This window comes from Erithacus rubecula (genome assembly GCF_903797595.1).
Source record: "Erithacus rubecula genome assembly, chromosome: 1".
NCBI lineage: Eukaryota > Metazoa > Chordata > Aves > Passeriformes > Muscicapidae > Erithacus > Erithacus rubecula.
The window spans coordinates 71,519,399-71,538,265 of record NC_136658.1 but is presented as its reverse complement, the minus strand read 5'-3'; the positions used below and the strand labels follow the sequence as shown (position 1 = coordinate 71,538,265).

Sequence of the window (18,867 nt, the reverse complement as noted above, 5' to 3'; positions counted from 1 at the left end):
TCTTGCAGATCCTTGTCCAAATAGTGTAAGATATGTTACAGAGAGCAGGGGTCTGAGACATGTCTCAAGTGAAGGACAGCCTTGTATATCAGAGCCTTGCTTTACATCGGAGTACATGCTTTGGTTATAGTGGTGCATTTTTGTGTTTTGGATGTGCATTTGCCTGGCATGAAGGACAGAAATGGGACTGTAAGGAATATCATCATACAAAGTGATGGAAAATTATGAGAAGAAAGTGAAGGAAGAGGTCCTGAGCAATGCAGGGAGTTGGCTACACCTGCCAACTCAGAGGGCTCAATTATGTATACAATATAAAATGGGAAAAAAACTCATCTGAATGCAAAATGACTTTGTGATTTTCCACCTATTGATTCTCATTTAGAAAGAGCCAAGGGTGAAAAATACCAAATGCAAATACAACAAGAAGCAAAATGGGGTGAGAGAATAAAGTAATTAAAATCTGGGGTTTTGTGCCAGGTTCTGCTAATGATGTCTCAGCAACTACTCCTCTCACTTCACAGCATTTTCCAAATAACCTGACAAAATATGAATTATTGGTGACACTATACACTCTCCTGTGGGGCACTTTACTCACTCTGTTGTTTTCTTCCCTGACAGGTAAAGGCTGAAGAGGGTAAAGAAAGGTTAGAATCACCTGAAGCCAGCATCAGAGCAGAAAGATACCAGTCTGCTTCCCCAAACTACCTCAGCATCAGCATCCCACACACCATTGTGGCACCTGGAGACACCTTACCCATCACCTTGACTGATATTCATCAATCTGGCAGTGGAAACATTGGCTACTTCTATTACATGGTAAATAGATAGTATCATATCAGTGATTTCTTTTAGAAACTGTACAACCTGGAACATTCACCTGGTTGTTGACACATGGGAAAACCGAGGGGGTCCAGCAAAGGGCAAGTGGGATGATGGATCAGTGTTCTGGCACACCTGACCCACCAGGACAGGCTGAGGGAACTGGGCTTGTTCAGTTTGGTGAAGAGCCTGAGAGTGAGTTAACAGCAACCTAAAACTCCTTGAAGAGGAATTAAGGCATACTGGAGACAAGATGTCCTAGGTGGTGCCACAAAATATAACAAGGGACCAAGGTTAAAAAATATGTCCTGGAAGACTGATTTTGGAAAAAACTATTCACTAGTGATGAGTGCAATATTGGAAGAGGTTCCCCAGAGACTTGAGGGATTTTCCAGTCTTAGAAAAATTCTACACTCAACAAGAGAAAACCTCACTAGTCTCACCTAGTCTTACCCTGGTGGTCTCAGAGCAAGTACCTGGACTAGAGATCTCCATAGGTCCCTTCCAGAAATTATTTCTGTGATCCTGCTATTTTTTATATGTTTGCCTTTTTTTTTTGGGCATGAAAAATGCATAGAATTTATTTTGCTGAATGAGACAAATGTGTTTGTGGATACATTCCAGGAGTTGGTCTGTTGAATGTGAGATGTGTTTAATCCCCTTATCCTTCTCTTTGTCCTAGTTTCCCTTGGCAGCCTAAATTTCACAGGATGATAAGTGCCAAGATATCAGTTGCCATTTATTTTTAATAGGACTCTGATATATTGGAATAATTGTATCCCTAGGAGTTAAGATTGGGTTTGGGGATTTGTTTTACTATATACCTCTTCTCAAGCTGTAGGATTGAGTGCAGGGTGACAGATTTCTGTTTAAACCTGGGCCACTGGTTCAAGATCAGTGTAGCAGAAGATTCCCCACCACAGTGTGCAGGTCTCCTCCTCCTGTACCAGACTTCTGGTATGCAGCTTGGCAATCAAAACTGTTTATGCTATTAGAGGAGAATATATTTTAAACGCAAATTGCCTCAGGAAAACAAAAAAAAGGTTGAATTATGCAACATAATGCCCTTTCATAGTCACAGTATTTTATTTCTCTCTGTTTCTGCCTTGCAGGTTGTGGCAAAAGGACAAGCTGAGCTTCTGGGAAGGGTGCCATCCTCAAACAAAGTGATAAACCTTAAAATCACTGAGAAGATGATGCCTGCCTTTCGGTTTGTAGCCTACTACTTCATTGGGAGCCAGGGCCGGCAGGAGATCGTCGCTGATTCCGCGTGGGTGGATGTCGTGGATGCCTGCAAGGGAAAGGTACTTCCAAACCCCCTGGCTTCTGTTGCTGCATCCCAGAACTTAAAAAAAACTTCAAAAAAAAATAATATGGGGTACTGGCAGAGCAAGTGCAGGCCTGGGATTATAAATTATTTTTATTGGAAAAAGAGTTGTGCCAAAAGTATAGCTCAGAAAGGCTCCCAGGTTGTGCCTCAAAGAGATGAAAAATACAATAGCTCACAGAAAAAAATCACACCCTGTGAGCATCTATACTTTGGAAATCCACAAGAAAACACTGATAGAATTGTTGAGGGGGAAGAATCTCTTTTTAACTGTCTTTTTGTACTGATGTATATCACATGAAAGAAAGTGAAGCCCTTTATTGGGAAAAAATATCAATTTGAAGTAATATTTCAAGCTTTTAAATTTATATTAATAGTAATTTTCTGAGATTTGGTAGCACTTGAAAAGCATTTTTAAAAGTTAGTTTATGTTAGAAAATTAAGTGTGGATAAAATATGAGGCAATCTAAGCCCTTCTTTTACCTCCTTCCTTCTCTTCCTCCTACTCATTTTGGGACCATAAGGTAAAATGAAAAAAAAAAAAAAAAACCAAACAAAAAAAAAGAGACATGGGAATTTTTCTTAATAGCATGAAACACAATTGTTGACAACTGTCAGCTGTCTAAAATTATTTTTTTCCACTGAAAATGTTTGTTTTCAAAAAATAATATGATAGTCCATTCGGGTGGGAGGGGAAGTTTTCAAGAAAAAATAATCTATCTCCAACAGACAAATCAATCCTTCATTTATACAAGGACAAAATTCAGTAATGTTCACAGGCATCTCTAGTAATAATTCTCTATTATTTCATAATCACCATGGCTACTTCCTCTTAAACACAGAAGTGTGTAGACCAGAACCAGATCTGTATTTACTCAGTCATGCTAAAACATTCAAGTGTGTGATAGAATGTAGGCAATATTACAGACTGATTTAAGTTGGTTACCTTTGTAAATTAATTAATCTCTTGTTATCTTTCATGGTAATTTTGTTTCCACTGGAAACTAACAAATTTTTTTTGAAGACCCCAGTTCCACAAACGCCTAGCACAAACTTAAGTTCCCTTGGTGCTTAAATGTCATTGGAAGCCAGCATCCAGCATTCTGCAAGACACTCTCAGTTCCCCATGATTTCCTTTAGTGTGAAATATCTGCACCTACGTGTTCCAAACCACAGGATCACAGTCAGAAACTCCACAAAACACGAACATTTCCCAGCCTCTGACTGTCGACAGTCACAGCTGACAGCATTCCTGGCCCAAAGAGTCTTCACTTCTTATTAACAAATATGGTACCTTTGTTTCAATCTTTTCTATTTAGATTAAAGTGACAACAGAACAAGACACATATGAACCAACAGACAACATCAATTTACAGATTGAAACGGACCATGCAGGAAAAGTTGCTTTAGCTGTGGTTGATAAAGCAGTTTTTATTCTGAATAAGAAAAATAAGCTTACAGCCAAAAAAGTAAGATATTTGCAAGAAAATATCTCATCTACTAGTCAAGCAAATTTTTCCGTGACTAATGAGAGGATCAAAATGTAATTAATGGCTATTAATTGCTTAGACAACGCTTTGCTAAACTTGAATTTTTTTTTTTTTTTTTTAATTTAGGATCTATTTAAGATGAATGGCATGTTTAAGATATGTGGTATACTTAAGATGGAGATTTCCATCCTATGGCAGACAAGTTTGTAAATTTAAAAAAGCATGGCTTGAAAGCACTCCCTGACTAAAACATCCTTTAACTTTAATCTGCTTCCAAATGCAGCTTGCACCACTAGTTTGCCTTGCTTCTGCAAATCCAAGGCTACAAGAATTTTTCTGATACATGTATAAACCCTTTACAAGCATGTACAGTCCATCTGTGCCATTTTATTTGGCAGGTATTTAGTGCTATGAATTCATATGATCTTGGATGTTCTGTGGGTGGTGGAGCTAATAGCATCCAAGTTTTTACTGATGTTGGTCTGGCTTTTGTATCAGACACAATTCAATCCAGCATTCGAGAAGGTAAGTGAAATCTGCCCTTTAGAAACCTGTGTAAGACCACTACAGATCTGGGGAGACTGGTTGCTTAAAAAATCAGAAACATTTTTACTGTGATGTTGTAAAATTTCCTTTGCCTTTGGGTTTTCCTTTTGCTCTTCTACCAGATGCTGGCAGCTCAGATATCCCAGATGGTGGGTGCTGGTCCTTTGGTGACCACCTCAGCTGGGACAGGCAGCAGTTGGCTAGTCTGGAAGATCTGTGGGTCTTCTGTCAATGAGATGGGTCCTAAAATAGGTGTTTATGAATGATGTGAATGATCAGGCTGTTCCTGTCATATCTTTGTGACCAAGCGCTTCTGTTCTGCCTTCCCAGGATACAAATGCCCTCAGGGTACCAGAAGGCAGAGGAGATCCTTGGATTTTCAGAAAAAAATGTCAGGAATTGGTATGTCTGCTCCTCTGGGTGTCCTGGAAATCTTAGCAGGGGGAGGCAAAGGGATGTGCCTGGGATCTAGGGGGCAAGAAGTGATGGCATAGTTAAGGATGCCAAGATATTCTTAGTTCCAGTTTTTGCATTACTTGACATAACCTAGCACAAGTATGTGTACTACACTCTGTGATGTATCATTCACCAAAACAGCTGAAAAACCAAAACCAAATAACGTCTGTAAATGGAAATTAGGTGTCCACTTTACAATCCCAAATGCAAAGCACTTCCACTGGATAACACGCCATGTCATCAGTCATGACTTTGAGGTTTTCAAAATTATTTGTATGGTCAGAACATGCTTTATAAATCCTGTATTTTTCTTGGCATTCTGCTTTGAAGCTGTGCTGGCCTTGGTACTTCATGCTTCAATTAATAGAAGGGTTAGTATAGCATTTGGTATAAATGTCAATTAAATTTGTGCCTTCTGGCAAGAAAATTTGTGCAAATTTTTTTTCTCATTTTCTTGCCAGAAGGCACGAAGGCTTGGAATTGGATTCTTCATTGCTTTTGAAATCAGACTCTTTATTCAAGAAAGAGAATACTGGTATTGCTATTTCTATTAAGAATTCCAGCTTGCAAAGAGGATTCAATTTTTAATTCAGTCTGACTGTGCAGAGAGGGCTTAGAACAGAATGCCTGGGGTGCCACAGACCCTATGCTTTCCTTCTGTGTTTGTGGACTGTTTTCAGGGACTAAAAGCTTAGTTGTTGCAATAGAAACTAATGTTAATGGCAAAGATGACAGGAATGAGCACAAAGAACACTTAATGCTGCTCTCTACTTACACTAATTCTGGCTTTAATTCTATTGCAGCCAGCAGATACCAAAACACTGCTCTACTAAAATGCTGCCACGATGGAATGAAATTAAACCCCATGAGGTTTACTTGTGCAAAAAGGCTGGCAAAGGTGTCTGGCTCCCCGGAATGCAAGACTGCATTCCAGGACTGCTGTGAGAAAGCCACAGCCCTGAGGAAGCACATGAAGCACAGGACCAGAGTGGGCTTGGCACGACGTAAGGAGCAGTGGCACACAGCTCTGCCACTTTCACCCTTCTTCTGGTGGCTGGGGAGGGTCCAGGGGCATTTAGTGCTGTGGGGCTGGGGTGGCAGTTTTCACATCAGCCCTTCAGAAAGCCCCAGTGCAGTGCAGCAGCCACACAGTGCCACATCTTCACACCTGTGCACTGGGGAGTGGCAGTGGGATGGGATAACTTCTTGGGATGAGAAAAGGCAGGAATCACTTCAGCCTCTGCTGGCCCCTCCAGTGGTATGGAGGAGTTGGTGGCCCCTGCCCACACCCCATAGAGGCCACAAGCAGCAGAGCAGGTAAAAGGATGGTTGTCTGCATTCAGAGCTCTAAGTGGTCTCAGATTTATGACTCCTTTTAGTGGTACTACTATTATAACATCTGAGTACCTTTTGTCGCTTTCTTCTTTTCTTGTCCCTAAGTCTATCTCTGATCACATACTATGTGTCACCTCATGTTACCCAAAAAAAAAAAAAAAAAAAAAAAAAAAAGTTGCTTTGCATCTACCCATTCTGAGTATAATTTCTGCTACCATTTCTTGCAGATTTCCACTTTCATCTTCTATCTGTCACAAGTATGGGACATCTTTGCTAGCCTTACTACAGGGGCACTGATTTCTCATTTGATAGCATATAGTTATTGAAGTTGGAAAGAGGAACTATCTCTTTGTTCAGTGACAAGCTGTGGTCATTGCTTCTCTTTTTTCAACATTTTTCTTTAATGTACAAGATGAAACCCAGATGAAATATTTTCATTTGAAGCATTTTTTGTGCTATGACAAGCTGACTCCCTGCAAGACAGTGTCAAGGTCAGCAGCCAAAGACCTTTAAAAAGAAACCTCACTCCTGTTTTGCAGAATACAATGAACAGGAAGAATTTTTTGATGAAACTTCTGTCACCTTGCGCAGTTATTTTCCTGAGAGCTGGTGGTGGAGTTTTGAAGAAATAGTAAGCCCTGGAAAACACAGGTACTGTATTGCCTGACTAGTTGAATATGTTTAAATTTGTACTCTCAAATGTATATAAATATCACCTTTATGTAGTATTTAATGCAGAGGATTTCAGAATATTTTTAAGTACTTTGTTTCCACAACAGAGGGAATAAGATTTTCCCTGACAACACTCAAACTTCATCAAATGACAATGTTTATATTTTATGCATGCCTTCTAATACATTTTGTTTTGTGGTTTTTAGTGTAAAAAACTTTGCTCCTGACTCTATAACTACCTGGGAAGTTCAGGCAATAAGTATATCTCCTGAAAAAGGTATAAGTATTGGGTATTTTTTTGTTTGTTTCTTTGTATGGATGAATAGAGAATGTGTGCTTTTTAAAATAGATATATAATGTTATGTTGACAGAATAGAACAGTCTGTACTGAAAAAACAACAGTGTTTTGATCATAAGATTTACTTCTCTTTTATGCCATGTTAAAGCTGAACTAGAAGTTAAGGTATAGATGTATATTTACAAAAGCAACATGAAGTAGGGTCTCAAGGATGATGGATCATACAATCAAAACTGTCTTTTATTCTTTCCACTCTATAAACCACCTCATTTTAGCTTCCACATGGTCAGGAAGCCACAAGAAAGGTATCAGTAGTAACACCACTTTTGTTTGAATAATTCTGGGACTTGTTCTGGCCATCTGAAAGCATGAACATCTCTGGCCTCTAAGGCAGAAAAGAGCACCAGGAAACCAGCACAGAACCAGCAAGGACTAGACACCAGAGATTCCAGGTTCCCAAGTGCTGCCCTCTGGGAGCTCCTAGGAGTTGATGAGGACCACACAGGATGGACAAAGGGTCTATCTTGAACTGTCCACTCCCTTTTGGAAGGGGAGGATCATCAAGGGGTCCAGTGATGGCCACAGGGTTTATTTTCAGAAAACAAGGAAAGGTCATTGTGTTTTAAACAAAATAAAACAAAAACCAACCAACAAAAAAAAAAAACAAAAAAACAAAAAAAACAAAAACAAAACAAAAAAAGGAGAAACTGGACCATATTTCACTCACAAAGCATACAACCACTTCTGCCAATTTTTACCTATCAAAAACCATGGTAGTGACTCCAGGGAGCAAACTAGATAGGTCTCTAGTGCAGATGAGTTAAAGTGAGTTCTGGGTATGCCTCTTTTCTTCTCCTGCTCATGACCTTAGGGGAGACCAGGCACTGAGTTTTGATTGGACATTTAATTTTCAGTCAGCTTTGTTAAGTGTGTAATTCTCAATTCTAGTTGTTTTTCTTTTTCTCCCCCCAGGGTTCTGTGTAGCTGAGCCCCACACCTTTGCAGTTTTCAAAGACTTTTTCGTGTCCCTGAGATTACCATACTCAGTCAGACGACACGAGCAACTGGAAATAAAAGCAGTGGTTTACAACTACCTGCCCAATGACCTCCAGGTACTGTTATCAAAAATAACTGCTGCACCTTGCATGCCTAACTAGCTAGATCTGTAGTTTTGTAAAATTTTAGTGTGAATGACCTCGCCACCCTTCAGTGCCTCCCTACAGCCCAGACATAATGCTCCTGTCTTGAAAGCTTTCCCAAGGACAGGATCCAGTTCTGCTTGCTAATCAAACTCACCATATAAAGCAGATGTTATTCACCATGTTTCATAGCCATATTCCTTATCTTTGGGTACTTCTTCCCCTTCATTGAAGCAATCTGTTCCTTTTTGCTGCCTGCTGATCTGCACAATACCCAGCTGCTGGCCCTGACACTTGCTGACACCTCACAAGGCACACAAGACACAGAGGTAAATGAACATGGGTGCACCATGCTATGTTAGCCACAAAACCCACTGAGCATACAACACAGAGCCACTTTTTCTCTTCATGTGACTCCTATGCATGTGCCACAGCTGTCACTGGGCTAATTAGGGCCTCCATCATCCTAAGGCTGATACTCTTTTTTCATTGCTTCCCATGTCCCAACCAGCTGTTCAACAGCATCCTCTGAACTGCACTGAATTGTGTAGAGCTGGGAAGTATAAAAATGTGCTGTCCTTTCTTCACTGTGGCTCAGGGATAGGCCAAACTCTGTTTCAAGTTCAGTGGGATGAAGAGCTGCTAGCAGATTTACCTTCAGAGCTCTAACCAATATAGCTGAATGATTGCTGATTAACACACCATGGGGTCACAGAACCACTGACACTGGAAGGGGCCTCCAGAGGTATTTTCCCTGAGCAGTGAGGCACTAAGACAGCTCTTGGACATTGTCCCCACAGGTGGTGGTGAAGATGGATGCAGTGAAGGGGCTGTGCACTGCAGAGACAACAGCAAGGGCTGTGCAGATGTCCCTGCTGGCCAAGGGGAACTCAGCCACACCAGCCTTCTTCTCAGTTGTCCCTCTGACTGTGGGAGAAATTCCAATCACTATTACTGCTTTCGACCGGGATTCTGGGCACAGTGACAGCATCAGGAAGAATCTCAAAGTTGTGGTATGTGTAACTAACTGAGTGCAGGCACTTCACTAATTGACCTCAAATATGGCATTCACTATGTGTGGAGCTCTTGTGGAGGGAGTGAAATGGCACAAACAGGGCTGGAAGCAATTCAGAAAATCTGTTCTACAGCAAGGGCTGAGGGAAAAGATTTAAGCCTCTGTGTGTATTGTATATGGAAAGGTTTGTTCTCTATTTCAAAAAACATCCTTTACCATGACATAGCAACAACTTCTTCAGCCACTGCCCATTTTAAAATTTTTAACTTCTCCCTGCTTCATCAATATGTATGACAATTCTTTTTTCCTTGTGAAGCCAAGATTGAAGATGTCTATCAAACAAACTTTTGAGAGGGAAATCTCTTTGCTAGTAATAAAGTGAAAGCCTATTTTATTCCTTCTGGTCAATGGATCAATCTTCACTCTTAATAATTGCATAGGTAAACACATGCAAAACATGCAAACAAAGATGCTGTATTGATTATTTAATACCTTAGCTCTCTTTCAAAATTATAAAAAGGAAGAACCTTTTAGAGAAAAACACTTTTCAAATGCCAACACAGACTCATACAGTACCTAAGTACTGAAATGCATGGAGGGCTTTTTTCCATCCACACAAAAAATGCAAAATATGATGCCAGGGAACAGTCATGTAAGTAAGGATAAGGCACAGGATGCTAAGAACCTGCTGTTGATAAAGGCCATAGCTTTTGTATATATAGACACAGTCTCAGAGTTCAGTGTTACATCAAAACACTAAAAGTAACTATAAAAATAGCTTTATTAAAACTGAAACTTTAGGAAAAGGGATGTGAAGAATCAGAAGGAAAAAATGTTTAAGTCTTATACCCAAGATGTACTCAGAATTTCATGGATTTCATATATGAGAGGTTTTATAAAAATGAGTCCCTCTATGAACTTGACTTAATGGGTCACAAAGCTGAGAATAAACTTTGAAGTTTCACTTTTGGGAGTTGGTTTTGGTTAAAGGAATTTCATCCACAGAAATGCTTCAATAGTAGCATAAAAAATTCAGCAAAGTTTATAAGTATTTCACTTGGGAAACTGCAATTCTGATTTAAAAGTTGAGTTTTACTTAGAGAGAAATCTCCCTTCAAAATCACCTATTTGTGCCACCTGCTGGCCTAGTGCTTGGGTGGATCTCCCGGATTTCTTGCAGCTTAATTTCAGGTGTGAGTGCTTGCAAACCTTTTGACTTTTCTTTCTTTAATTGTGCAGGCTGAAGGTGTTTTAGAGAGAGAAGAAGAGACCATTTGCATTAACAGTGACTGTAAGTTACCCAAAAGGGTTAGATACAGATGAGGCTTGGATAAGAATGAAGAGTGAATTATGGGTGCAGTGCAATATCTCTTAATTCACAGATGTTCCTTTGATTAACCAAAACTTGTCAGAAATCTTTGCATACAATACATAGCAAAAGACTTGTGAAAGAAAAAAATCTAAATTTTTAGAACTGATTTATTTCGCTATTGTTTTTTAAGGTATCATTTTTATATATTAACTGGGCATTATATAATTCACTAATGGGTCTTGAAAAGTACTAAAAACTAGGCTTTTTTCAAGTATAAAGTATTGCTAAAGATTGAAAATTAAATCACTATAAGGAAGATTTTTTTTTTCTAAAATTACAGCATGTTGTTTATTTTTTAAAAGTCTGTATGTAGATATCTCTTTATTATTTATTTACAGTGAAGTCCCACACAGTGGATCTGAACAGGCCACCTAATATGGTACCAGGTTCTGATAGCCACGTGTTAGTTAGCCTGAAAGGTAAATGCAGTTTTTTTGTCAACAACTTCTCCATTGGTGACAAGGGACAGGCCCCTCTGTGCTGCTCATTCCTGCATGGCAAGTCTCCCTTCTCTCCTGGTTTTTCTGTTATGACAGAAATGGTCTGTGCTACATGACCAGGTCATAAAGCAAAACATTCCCATGGTTGAACCAGTAAATTTTTGTATTTAAATTATTCCTTCTTACTTGCAGTGGGTGTAATAGCTTTATGACACCCATCCCTCCTCATTGTGCTCAGACTAACATTGTGGGAAAAGCAGAGGTGAAGGGAAGAGTTCATCTTCTCTAATAACCCCACACTTCATGCAGGGCTGTAGAGATCTGCTTTAAATTTCTGAAAGAAGGATGCCAGACTCTAATAGGTTCTGGAGAGTTCTGTTTTTCTGAAGAGGAGATATGTACGATCATATATTCATTTAATCAGATGTAATTGTATATATGTATATATACTAATGAATACATATTTTAGAAACATCTATTAACAAGTACTTTTTTATTAGTGATAAATACTCCCCCCCCCATAAATGTAAAATAATGCATAAATGTAAAATAATGCATTTGTGGCACAGAGAGTATTGGCTTCCATTTCAAATCCCTGTTCCAAAATAAAGGGATCATTGGCTTTGTAAAGTTATAAAATTGCAGAGAAAAAAAAAAAAACACATCAAATGTTTGCCATGATTAATGCACAATCTTTTTATCCCTCTGTGGGAGGATCAAGGCTGGTTTGTCAAGACTTTTCCAGCCCAAACCTGATACACCAGTCTTTCCCCCCCTTTCCTTTCTTCCCTGCCTCCAGTAGCCTGAGGACTCTTTCTCTTTTACGTTCCTTCACTTTGCCAGCCTCCTTTCTCCACCTTTCCCAGAGCCTGGCACCTCATCCTTGCCCTGCTTCAAAGAGTTTTATGCAGTCTCAGGTAGCTAAGAACAGTGTTGAGTAGTGAGGAGTATCAGCTCATTCTGGAACGTGAGACACGCACTAGATCTTGTATTTTCCCCACAGGGAACATCATGGATGAGTCTGTTGAAAACTGTCTGAGTGTCAGTGGCGTTGAGAAGCTGATCCGGGTGCCCAGAGGCTGTGCAGAGCAGACCATGGTGACAATGGCCCCGGCAGTCTATGCCATTGAGTACCTGGATGCCAGCCAGCAGTGGGTCAACTTCAACCCCGACAGGAAGCAGGAGGCCATTGGGATGATTGAAAAAGGTGGGCAAGAACAGCACAGATAAACCAACTAGAAGCCAAAGGATGGGATCCCTGTTATCCATCTGCACTGCACGCTGGCTGCAGCTGCCTCCTGGAGTGCCCACTGTCTTTAACACAGCCTCAGAGAAATGCCTCTGCCAGTCAGCAGACAGACATCAGGGATAGAACTTGTGAGGAGGGCTTAGGAGACTAATTGCATCCTAAGAGATCCTTATGAGACTAATCACACCCTAAAAATGCTTGTTTCACTCTATGGTTCACAGACACTGCTTAGGATAGCCAGCTGGGATGTAGACATCTCTGTCTGTGGCTGTCAAGAGGAGGGTGAGAAAGGAAATTCCCAGTACTAATCATGGTATTGACACCTTCCCTTCCCCACTCATGTATTCATCATCACACAAGCTAGAAGGATTTCAGCAGCCTTGGGCCAAGCCAGGAAGGGAGTTTCCTTAGGGAGAGGAAACCTGCTAGTCTGCTTCTGGAAAACTCCACTCCAAGATGTGATCCAAAGCTGGTATTAAATGTACAGCCAGTACATTTTTTAAATGCTCAGCCAGTTCCACAGTATGTGGAAATGTTTCAGCTCACAGGAACTAACACAGAGAGTTGTCAGTATTGGAGCAGGTACATCTGATCCTTTTAAATATAGTGGTGTGTTCATGGTATAAAGCAATACAGTGCACCTGTCATTGTGATTTTCAGAAATGATAAAAACATTTCATCAATGAAAAACGAGCACATCAGTAGAAATTAAAAGCATGCTACCAGTTTCTGCATGGAAATCTTTGCCTATTTATCCAAGGCTGCCAAAAGTGATGTGAGATTCTGCTGATAGGTATTTGATATTATCAGCATCATTTAGTCCCTACATTATGCTTTTATTGATTCTTATTGAAGTTCATCAGTGTAAAAAATTAGTTGTGTAGCTATGATACAAACTTTGTCAAAATAATAGCAGTCGATATCACATGATTTCTAAGACTGTGTCTGACACAATGGATGACATTTTGTATACTTTTTGATTCTATGCACCATAAAATCAACAGCTTGAAAAGTCATCAATAATGGGAAATAATTTCCCAATATTCACTGCAGTTTTCAGTTTATTTTCATGGCTCAATGAAGTCGAACAAGACAGAGGACCTTCTAACCCTAGTGATTTTTCTGTGTCAAATTCTGCTGACCCAGTCATTTCGTCCTTAATGCCCCAGTGAACACCTCCATGAACTCTCCCACCAGCCAATACAAAACATGTCCTTTATAATACAAGTGATGGAGGAAAATGCTCAGTAAATATGGGTGTTCTCTGAACAGTTATGTGTTCTCCTGTTCATGCAGGTTACACCAGACTGCTTGAGTTTCAGAAGGAAGATGGCTCCTATGGAGCATTTAAAAGAACCCCCAGTAGTGTATGGTAAGTGATTTTCTTTTCCTGTGGTTTAATTTTTGGGGTTTTGTTTTTGTTTATTTGGTTGGGATTTTTTTGCAATATACCTCTATTATCATTTGCATCAGACAGATTTTTTTGGGATGGATTTTGAAAATCTGGTGGTTGCCTATATACTTTTGTCATGAATAATCAGACACCAAATTCTCTGAGCATATTCAGTTCTTGGTGAAAGAGATTTCTACTGAGCCACTGATTATTTTGCATTTGCCACAGAGTAGAAATGTTCAAGCTGATGTTGAACCATAACTCACTACGCTGCAGTGAGTGCACTGTATTGAATATGAGTCTGTGCATAAAATTAGTATGTTTATCTTCCTGTCAATGTAGTTTTCTACAAATAGAAAATTTTCTTTTGTGCAGGTTAACTGCATTCATTGTTAAAGTGCTTACAAGGAGCAGAGAATACTTCAGTATCCAAGACAGTCACATAAGCAACTCAATTTCCTACTTGGTTAATCAACAGCAGGCAGATGGTTCATTCCATGACCACCACCCTGTAATGGACAGGAAAATGCAGGTAGGTCATCCATATTTAAAAGAATTTGTTGTGCATTTAGGGTTATTAGGGATTGAAAGGAACGCTGTGAGTTGCTGAATAGCAAGAAATGTATCTAAAGAGAATAAATCTGTAATGTAGATACAAAATCTGTAATGAAAAATTAATTTGTTAACAGGTCTGTTATGTCAGATGCATAGCTAGAACTTTACCACCTTTATCTTTTATACAGTCTTAAAACAGTCTTACATACTTTTTTCAGCTATGCCTGTAGAGCACATAAAAAATTATTTCTTGGGGATCATATGTTTGATAAAAATGTCAAGCCTTTTATGGCCAAAGGCAGTAAAATTGCCTTTGTAGAATTGTAACTTTGTTTGAAAGCATGTCCAGAGCTCATCTAGTCCAAACACTCCTCAAAAGAGTTCTGGTTAGATCAAACTGTGCAGGGCCATGTCCAGCTGAGTCTCCGTTACAACCCAGTCTGTCTGGGTAACCTGTTTCAGTACTTCACCATGCCCATGGTGAAAAAAATTATCACCTAATCAGAATTTCCAATTGCATATCTTGGTCTACACATCCTCTATAACTGTCCAGAAACACAAAATTTTTATACTGTGCATCAATTTAGTCTAGAAAAGTAATTTGCATCTTCCAAAACTCACTGAAAATGCAATGTAGCGACCATATATATATATATGAAAAAACATGCAATCATATTTTTAATGATCTGTGTCAAGTAACTAGTGAAGCTTTCACTCTCAAAGCTAGTTTCACTGTTGATATAATACTATTGAGGAAAAAGAAACAAATAGCTCAAGCACTGGTCAAAGGGGTTTTTTTGACCTGTGTTCAAACTGAGATAATGTTCTATCTTACATGTACTTCAAGAATTTTAGGGGAAAAAATCTAATGAGAGCACTGTGCTTACTTTATCAGGAAGAGGGATAAGAAATTTTCTACTAATTGTGTATAAATGCCTTCACAGGAGAGAATTTCAGTCTGCAAATTAGAGGGCTCTTTAGTGTGTAGAGAGTAGCAGAGAAATGAAAATAACCTCAGCCTCCTAGTGACTGAAAATTGAAACCATGATTGTTTCTATGGGGAATTATAGATTTTTAGCTGTTTGGTTAAATGTTTGGTTATGGACTGAAGGATGTGGTGGGTTCCTGAGCTCTTACACTGTTAAATGCAACCTGGCTGCCACCATAGAAGATATACTTTAGATGGACACTTATTATTGAGAAAAATCGAAGGTAACAGCTATATGGTAAATGGTCAGAGGGTTTGCAGGAAGATCCTTGACCTTATGGAAAGGGGTTTTCTAGATTTAGTCATGCCTATGCATGCACATTTAACTTTTCCTTTTCATATTTCAACTTCCAGGGTGGCATTGGGACAGCAGAAGAGGATTTGGCTATGACAGCCTTCGTAACCATTGCACTGCAGCAGACCCTACGTGCCTTTCCATCAGCTGATGTGGTAGGAAACTTGACCCTAAATCTGCAGTGTCTTGCACAGTGGCATTTCCACCCTAGCATCTCTTGGAGAACTGCAAATGAGGAGTTTAAAATCTGCTTACACCTGTGGTGAATAGGAAAAGATGTCATGGCCCCATATACGACAAGGTGTTTTGAGCTATGTGCTCCATGGCTTTAATCACTAAATAAATATTATTATAATTGTCTTAAAAATTGTGACAGTGAAGTATTCTAATTTCCTAGTAGTAGTTTCCTAGTGCCAGTTAGCAGGTCTCAGTGATGTTCACAACTGGATCCATTCTGTTTTCACAGGCACGAGTGATTACAGGAGCAGTGGCTTACATGAAAAATCAATTTTCAAGAAATACTGACTGCTATTCTACAGTCATCACTGCTTATGCTCTGACACTTGTGCAGTCTGATAGTGTAGAAGCACCATTTGTGAAAGAAAAATTGAGGAGCTGTGCTTCTTTTGATGAAGGTACTGGTAAACTTTCTTAAAAATCCCTTTATAAAGCACTTTTCCTAACAGAAACACTCTGAGCACATGAACTAAACAAATTGAAGTAAATGAAGAAAAATTAATTTTATATAACTGTGTATATGCATGTGTAATACATTTAATTATTTATATTGCATAGTTAAATATTTCTATATTTGACATTTTATTATGTTATTTTCATAATTAATATCACTATAAAGTCACAGCATAGTGAAACTTGGATCATGACCTTCTCTGATTTTGGAACTGGAACAAAGCCACAGTAAATATTCATTTATGTTTTCTGCTTCCCTTGGGAAGAAAAGAAAGTCCAAGCTAAATGAGAAAAAAGAAACTTCCTGTGAGAAAGTAGCAACATACAGGAGTAGTCCAGACTGGATTTGTGGTCAGGAGGGATGGTGCCTCTTGCAGTCCATCTGTTTTCAGAGCCCCCCACCAGCTCTGAGTGCTTTGTCCAGTCCCCCAAGGATGCCACCACCTACCCTGCAGGGTGTGGCTGTGGTGATGCTGAGTCAGCCAGCTGTGTGTCTGCACCACCACTCTGGTTATTCCTCCCAATGCCTATGGTAAACACAGTGCAGTTCAACAGCCCAGTTTAGGCATAGGGAGTATGCTTCTCCTTAATCAAGGCTGGATTTATATTATTTATATAATTAATATTTATATAATTAATACTACTATGTGTGAGGGACCACCTGACACAATGCTATCACTCCACCAGATGGACATTGCTGTACAATGGGATCATTAGACTCTCATGGCTGGAGAAATCAAAACTGAAAATTGTGGCTTTTCTTCTCCATTATCTTTGTTCCCAGCTGATTTGTTGCTCTCACAACAGCAGCTGTGTCTTGTGGTTCCACACTGCCATGACACGGAGTACCCACTGTGTAGAACAACAGTGATTTTTGGCAAGTGTCTCTGCCAGGGGGATTTAGGACTGTGTTGTTCTTGCAGCCAAGCAGCAGCGCTACTGGGGAGATGGCAACAACGCAGTCTCAGTGGAAACCACTGCCTATGGCCTGCTTCAAACCTTGCTCCTGGAAGACATGGAATATGCAAGGCCCATTGCCACGTGGCTGACAGAAAGGAGGAGCTATGGAGGAGGGTACTGCTCTACACAGGTGCCTGGCCACCAGCTCAGGGGGAGTCTCAGGGGGAGGGAAGGAAATAAAAAACCCTAACAACTTTTTCATTTAGATTTGAAAGCATCATAGCAGTTAATTTTCAACTTCTTTGATGTATGAAGCAGTAAAGATTTTGGATCGTTAATTAGCAATGGGACAAAATAAAATAGTTAAAAGCCAGCAAAGAAAATTTTTTGTCCTCATGAAAAGTAGGATAATCTAAGGTCACGACTCCAATGTGTTTACAATTTTAGTGCTATAAGAAGAAGCTGGGAAATTAAATGAATAGCCTGTGCAAATAGAAGCAGACAAATGCAGGAGAATTTCAAAGCAGCAAAATGCATATAACTGAATTCAAGGTGACTGATAATGTCATCTCACATTGCTGTTGTTGAAATAACCTGGCATAACTGCTAATTTATTTTGCTTTTCTTCCTCACCTAGGACACAGTGGTGGCCTTAGAAGCTCTGTCAGCCTACAGCATACAGACACTGAACACTGCTCCCACTGACCTGACTGTCAGACTGGGAACACCTGGAAGGCAAAATTACTACAGCATTGTTCTGACTGATGCCCATGAAGAATTTCAGAAGCAGCTAGAGGTATACAACCATTGGTTCCTTCAAAGGGTTCTTTCCCTCAAAAAGGAGAAATCAAATCCCCTGGCCTAGGTTTTGAAATGCTAAGCAACCATGATGTAGCTGATTTGTTATTCCTTGAAATAATTAGATCTGTAAAACAACAGAATCTTTTTGAAGTTAAAGATAACCCCAAACCAACACATGCTTAGCAATACACTTTAGAGGTGCTTTCCTGCCTCTTTGAGTACTTTTGTGGGATGAATCTCTCCCAAAAGGGAAGAGCAGTCAGGAACCCAAGTCCTTCTAGGGAATGACGAAGAAGGGGAATATTCTGATCTTCATTGTGCCTGGAACTGTGAAAATATGAAATCCAGGATACAAAGGAGGGACTGAAGTTGGTAAAATGCATCTATTTAAAACAGCAGAGTAAGATGCATCAGCTCAGTACATTTAAAATCTTGAGGTCTCATAATTCCTTCCATAGATTAAGGTTTTTCCTACCCAGGTTTGGGGGGGGGATAAAGGCATAGAAGACTGTCAAGCTGTCAGGAAAACAATAGATCAAATGCTGAGCACAGACCAAATATCTTTTTTTCCCCTTGGTTTGCAGTTTGAACTTGGGAGAAAACTGGAAGTATCTGTACGCGGCAAAGGAAACGGGACAATGAGTGTAAGCTGCAAATTCAAAATCCAAAGCTGGACTTCTTTTAATCCCTTTTTGAAACTGAAGTTAAAACTTACTTGCCATGACCTCAACCTTTGCGTTCCTACCTTCCAAATTCTAAAATTTTGGGCCTAAAACCTGCCCTTATGGACAGTCAATTTTTCCTGTAACTTTATTAAATCCATAAAATGTTAAGGGTCATAGAGGTGGCTGGAGTTTGAAACTTCTCTTTGTGTTAGGGAATGGAGAGTTATCTCAAAGGAGTCCCACACCATTTGTGAATCCCACATGGCACCTGCTTATATCTGTGACCAGTCTGTGCAACTGGGGGACTGGTCTTTCTCTCCACACTCCCATGTACCATCACCATGTGTTGAAGACCTGAATGGGTAAACTCCTTGTCATTTAAATGATACTTTTAGTGCCTTGATGTTTGTGTGTTCATCTTA

At 39.7% G+C, this 18,867-nt stretch overlaps 1 protein-coding gene across 1 annotated transcript in view; it reads left to right on the top strand.

Annotated features, from left to right (window-relative positions):
• The window catches only part of LOC306801196 (complement C4-A-like), a 41,395-nt gene that overhangs the window by 10,110 nt on the left and 12,418 nt on the right, over positions 1-18,867 (top strand). Inside the window, exons 12-31 of the mRNA XM_079303999.1 lie at positions 619-816; positions 1,932-2,123; positions 3,466-3,615; positions 4,035-4,161; positions 4,513-4,584; positions 5,442-5,642; positions 6,513-6,624; positions 6,852-6,922; positions 7,916-8,055; positions 8,883-9,095; positions 10,337-10,388; positions 10,808-10,888; positions 11,913-12,116; positions 13,455-13,530; positions 13,927-14,083; positions 15,449-15,544; positions 15,856-16,024; positions 17,003-17,169; positions 17,617-17,775; positions 18,365-18,424. Coding sequence (XP_079160125.1) covers positions 619-816; positions 1,932-2,123; positions 3,466-3,615; positions 4,035-4,161; positions 4,513-4,584; positions 5,442-5,642; positions 6,513-6,624; positions 6,852-6,922; positions 7,916-8,055; positions 8,883-9,095; positions 10,337-10,388; positions 10,808-10,888; positions 11,913-12,116; positions 13,455-13,530; positions 13,927-14,083; positions 15,449-15,544; positions 15,856-16,024; positions 17,003-17,169; positions 17,617-17,775; positions 18,365-18,424 — 2,697 coding nt within the window. The remainder of the gene's footprint in view (positions 1-618; positions 817-1,931; positions 2,124-3,465; positions 3,616-4,034; positions 4,162-4,512; positions 4,585-5,441; positions 5,643-6,512; positions 6,625-6,851; positions 6,923-7,915; positions 8,056-8,882; positions 9,096-10,336; positions 10,389-10,807; positions 10,889-11,912; positions 12,117-13,454; positions 13,531-13,926; positions 14,084-15,448; positions 15,545-15,855; positions 16,025-17,002; positions 17,170-17,616; positions 17,776-18,364; positions 18,425-18,867) is intronic.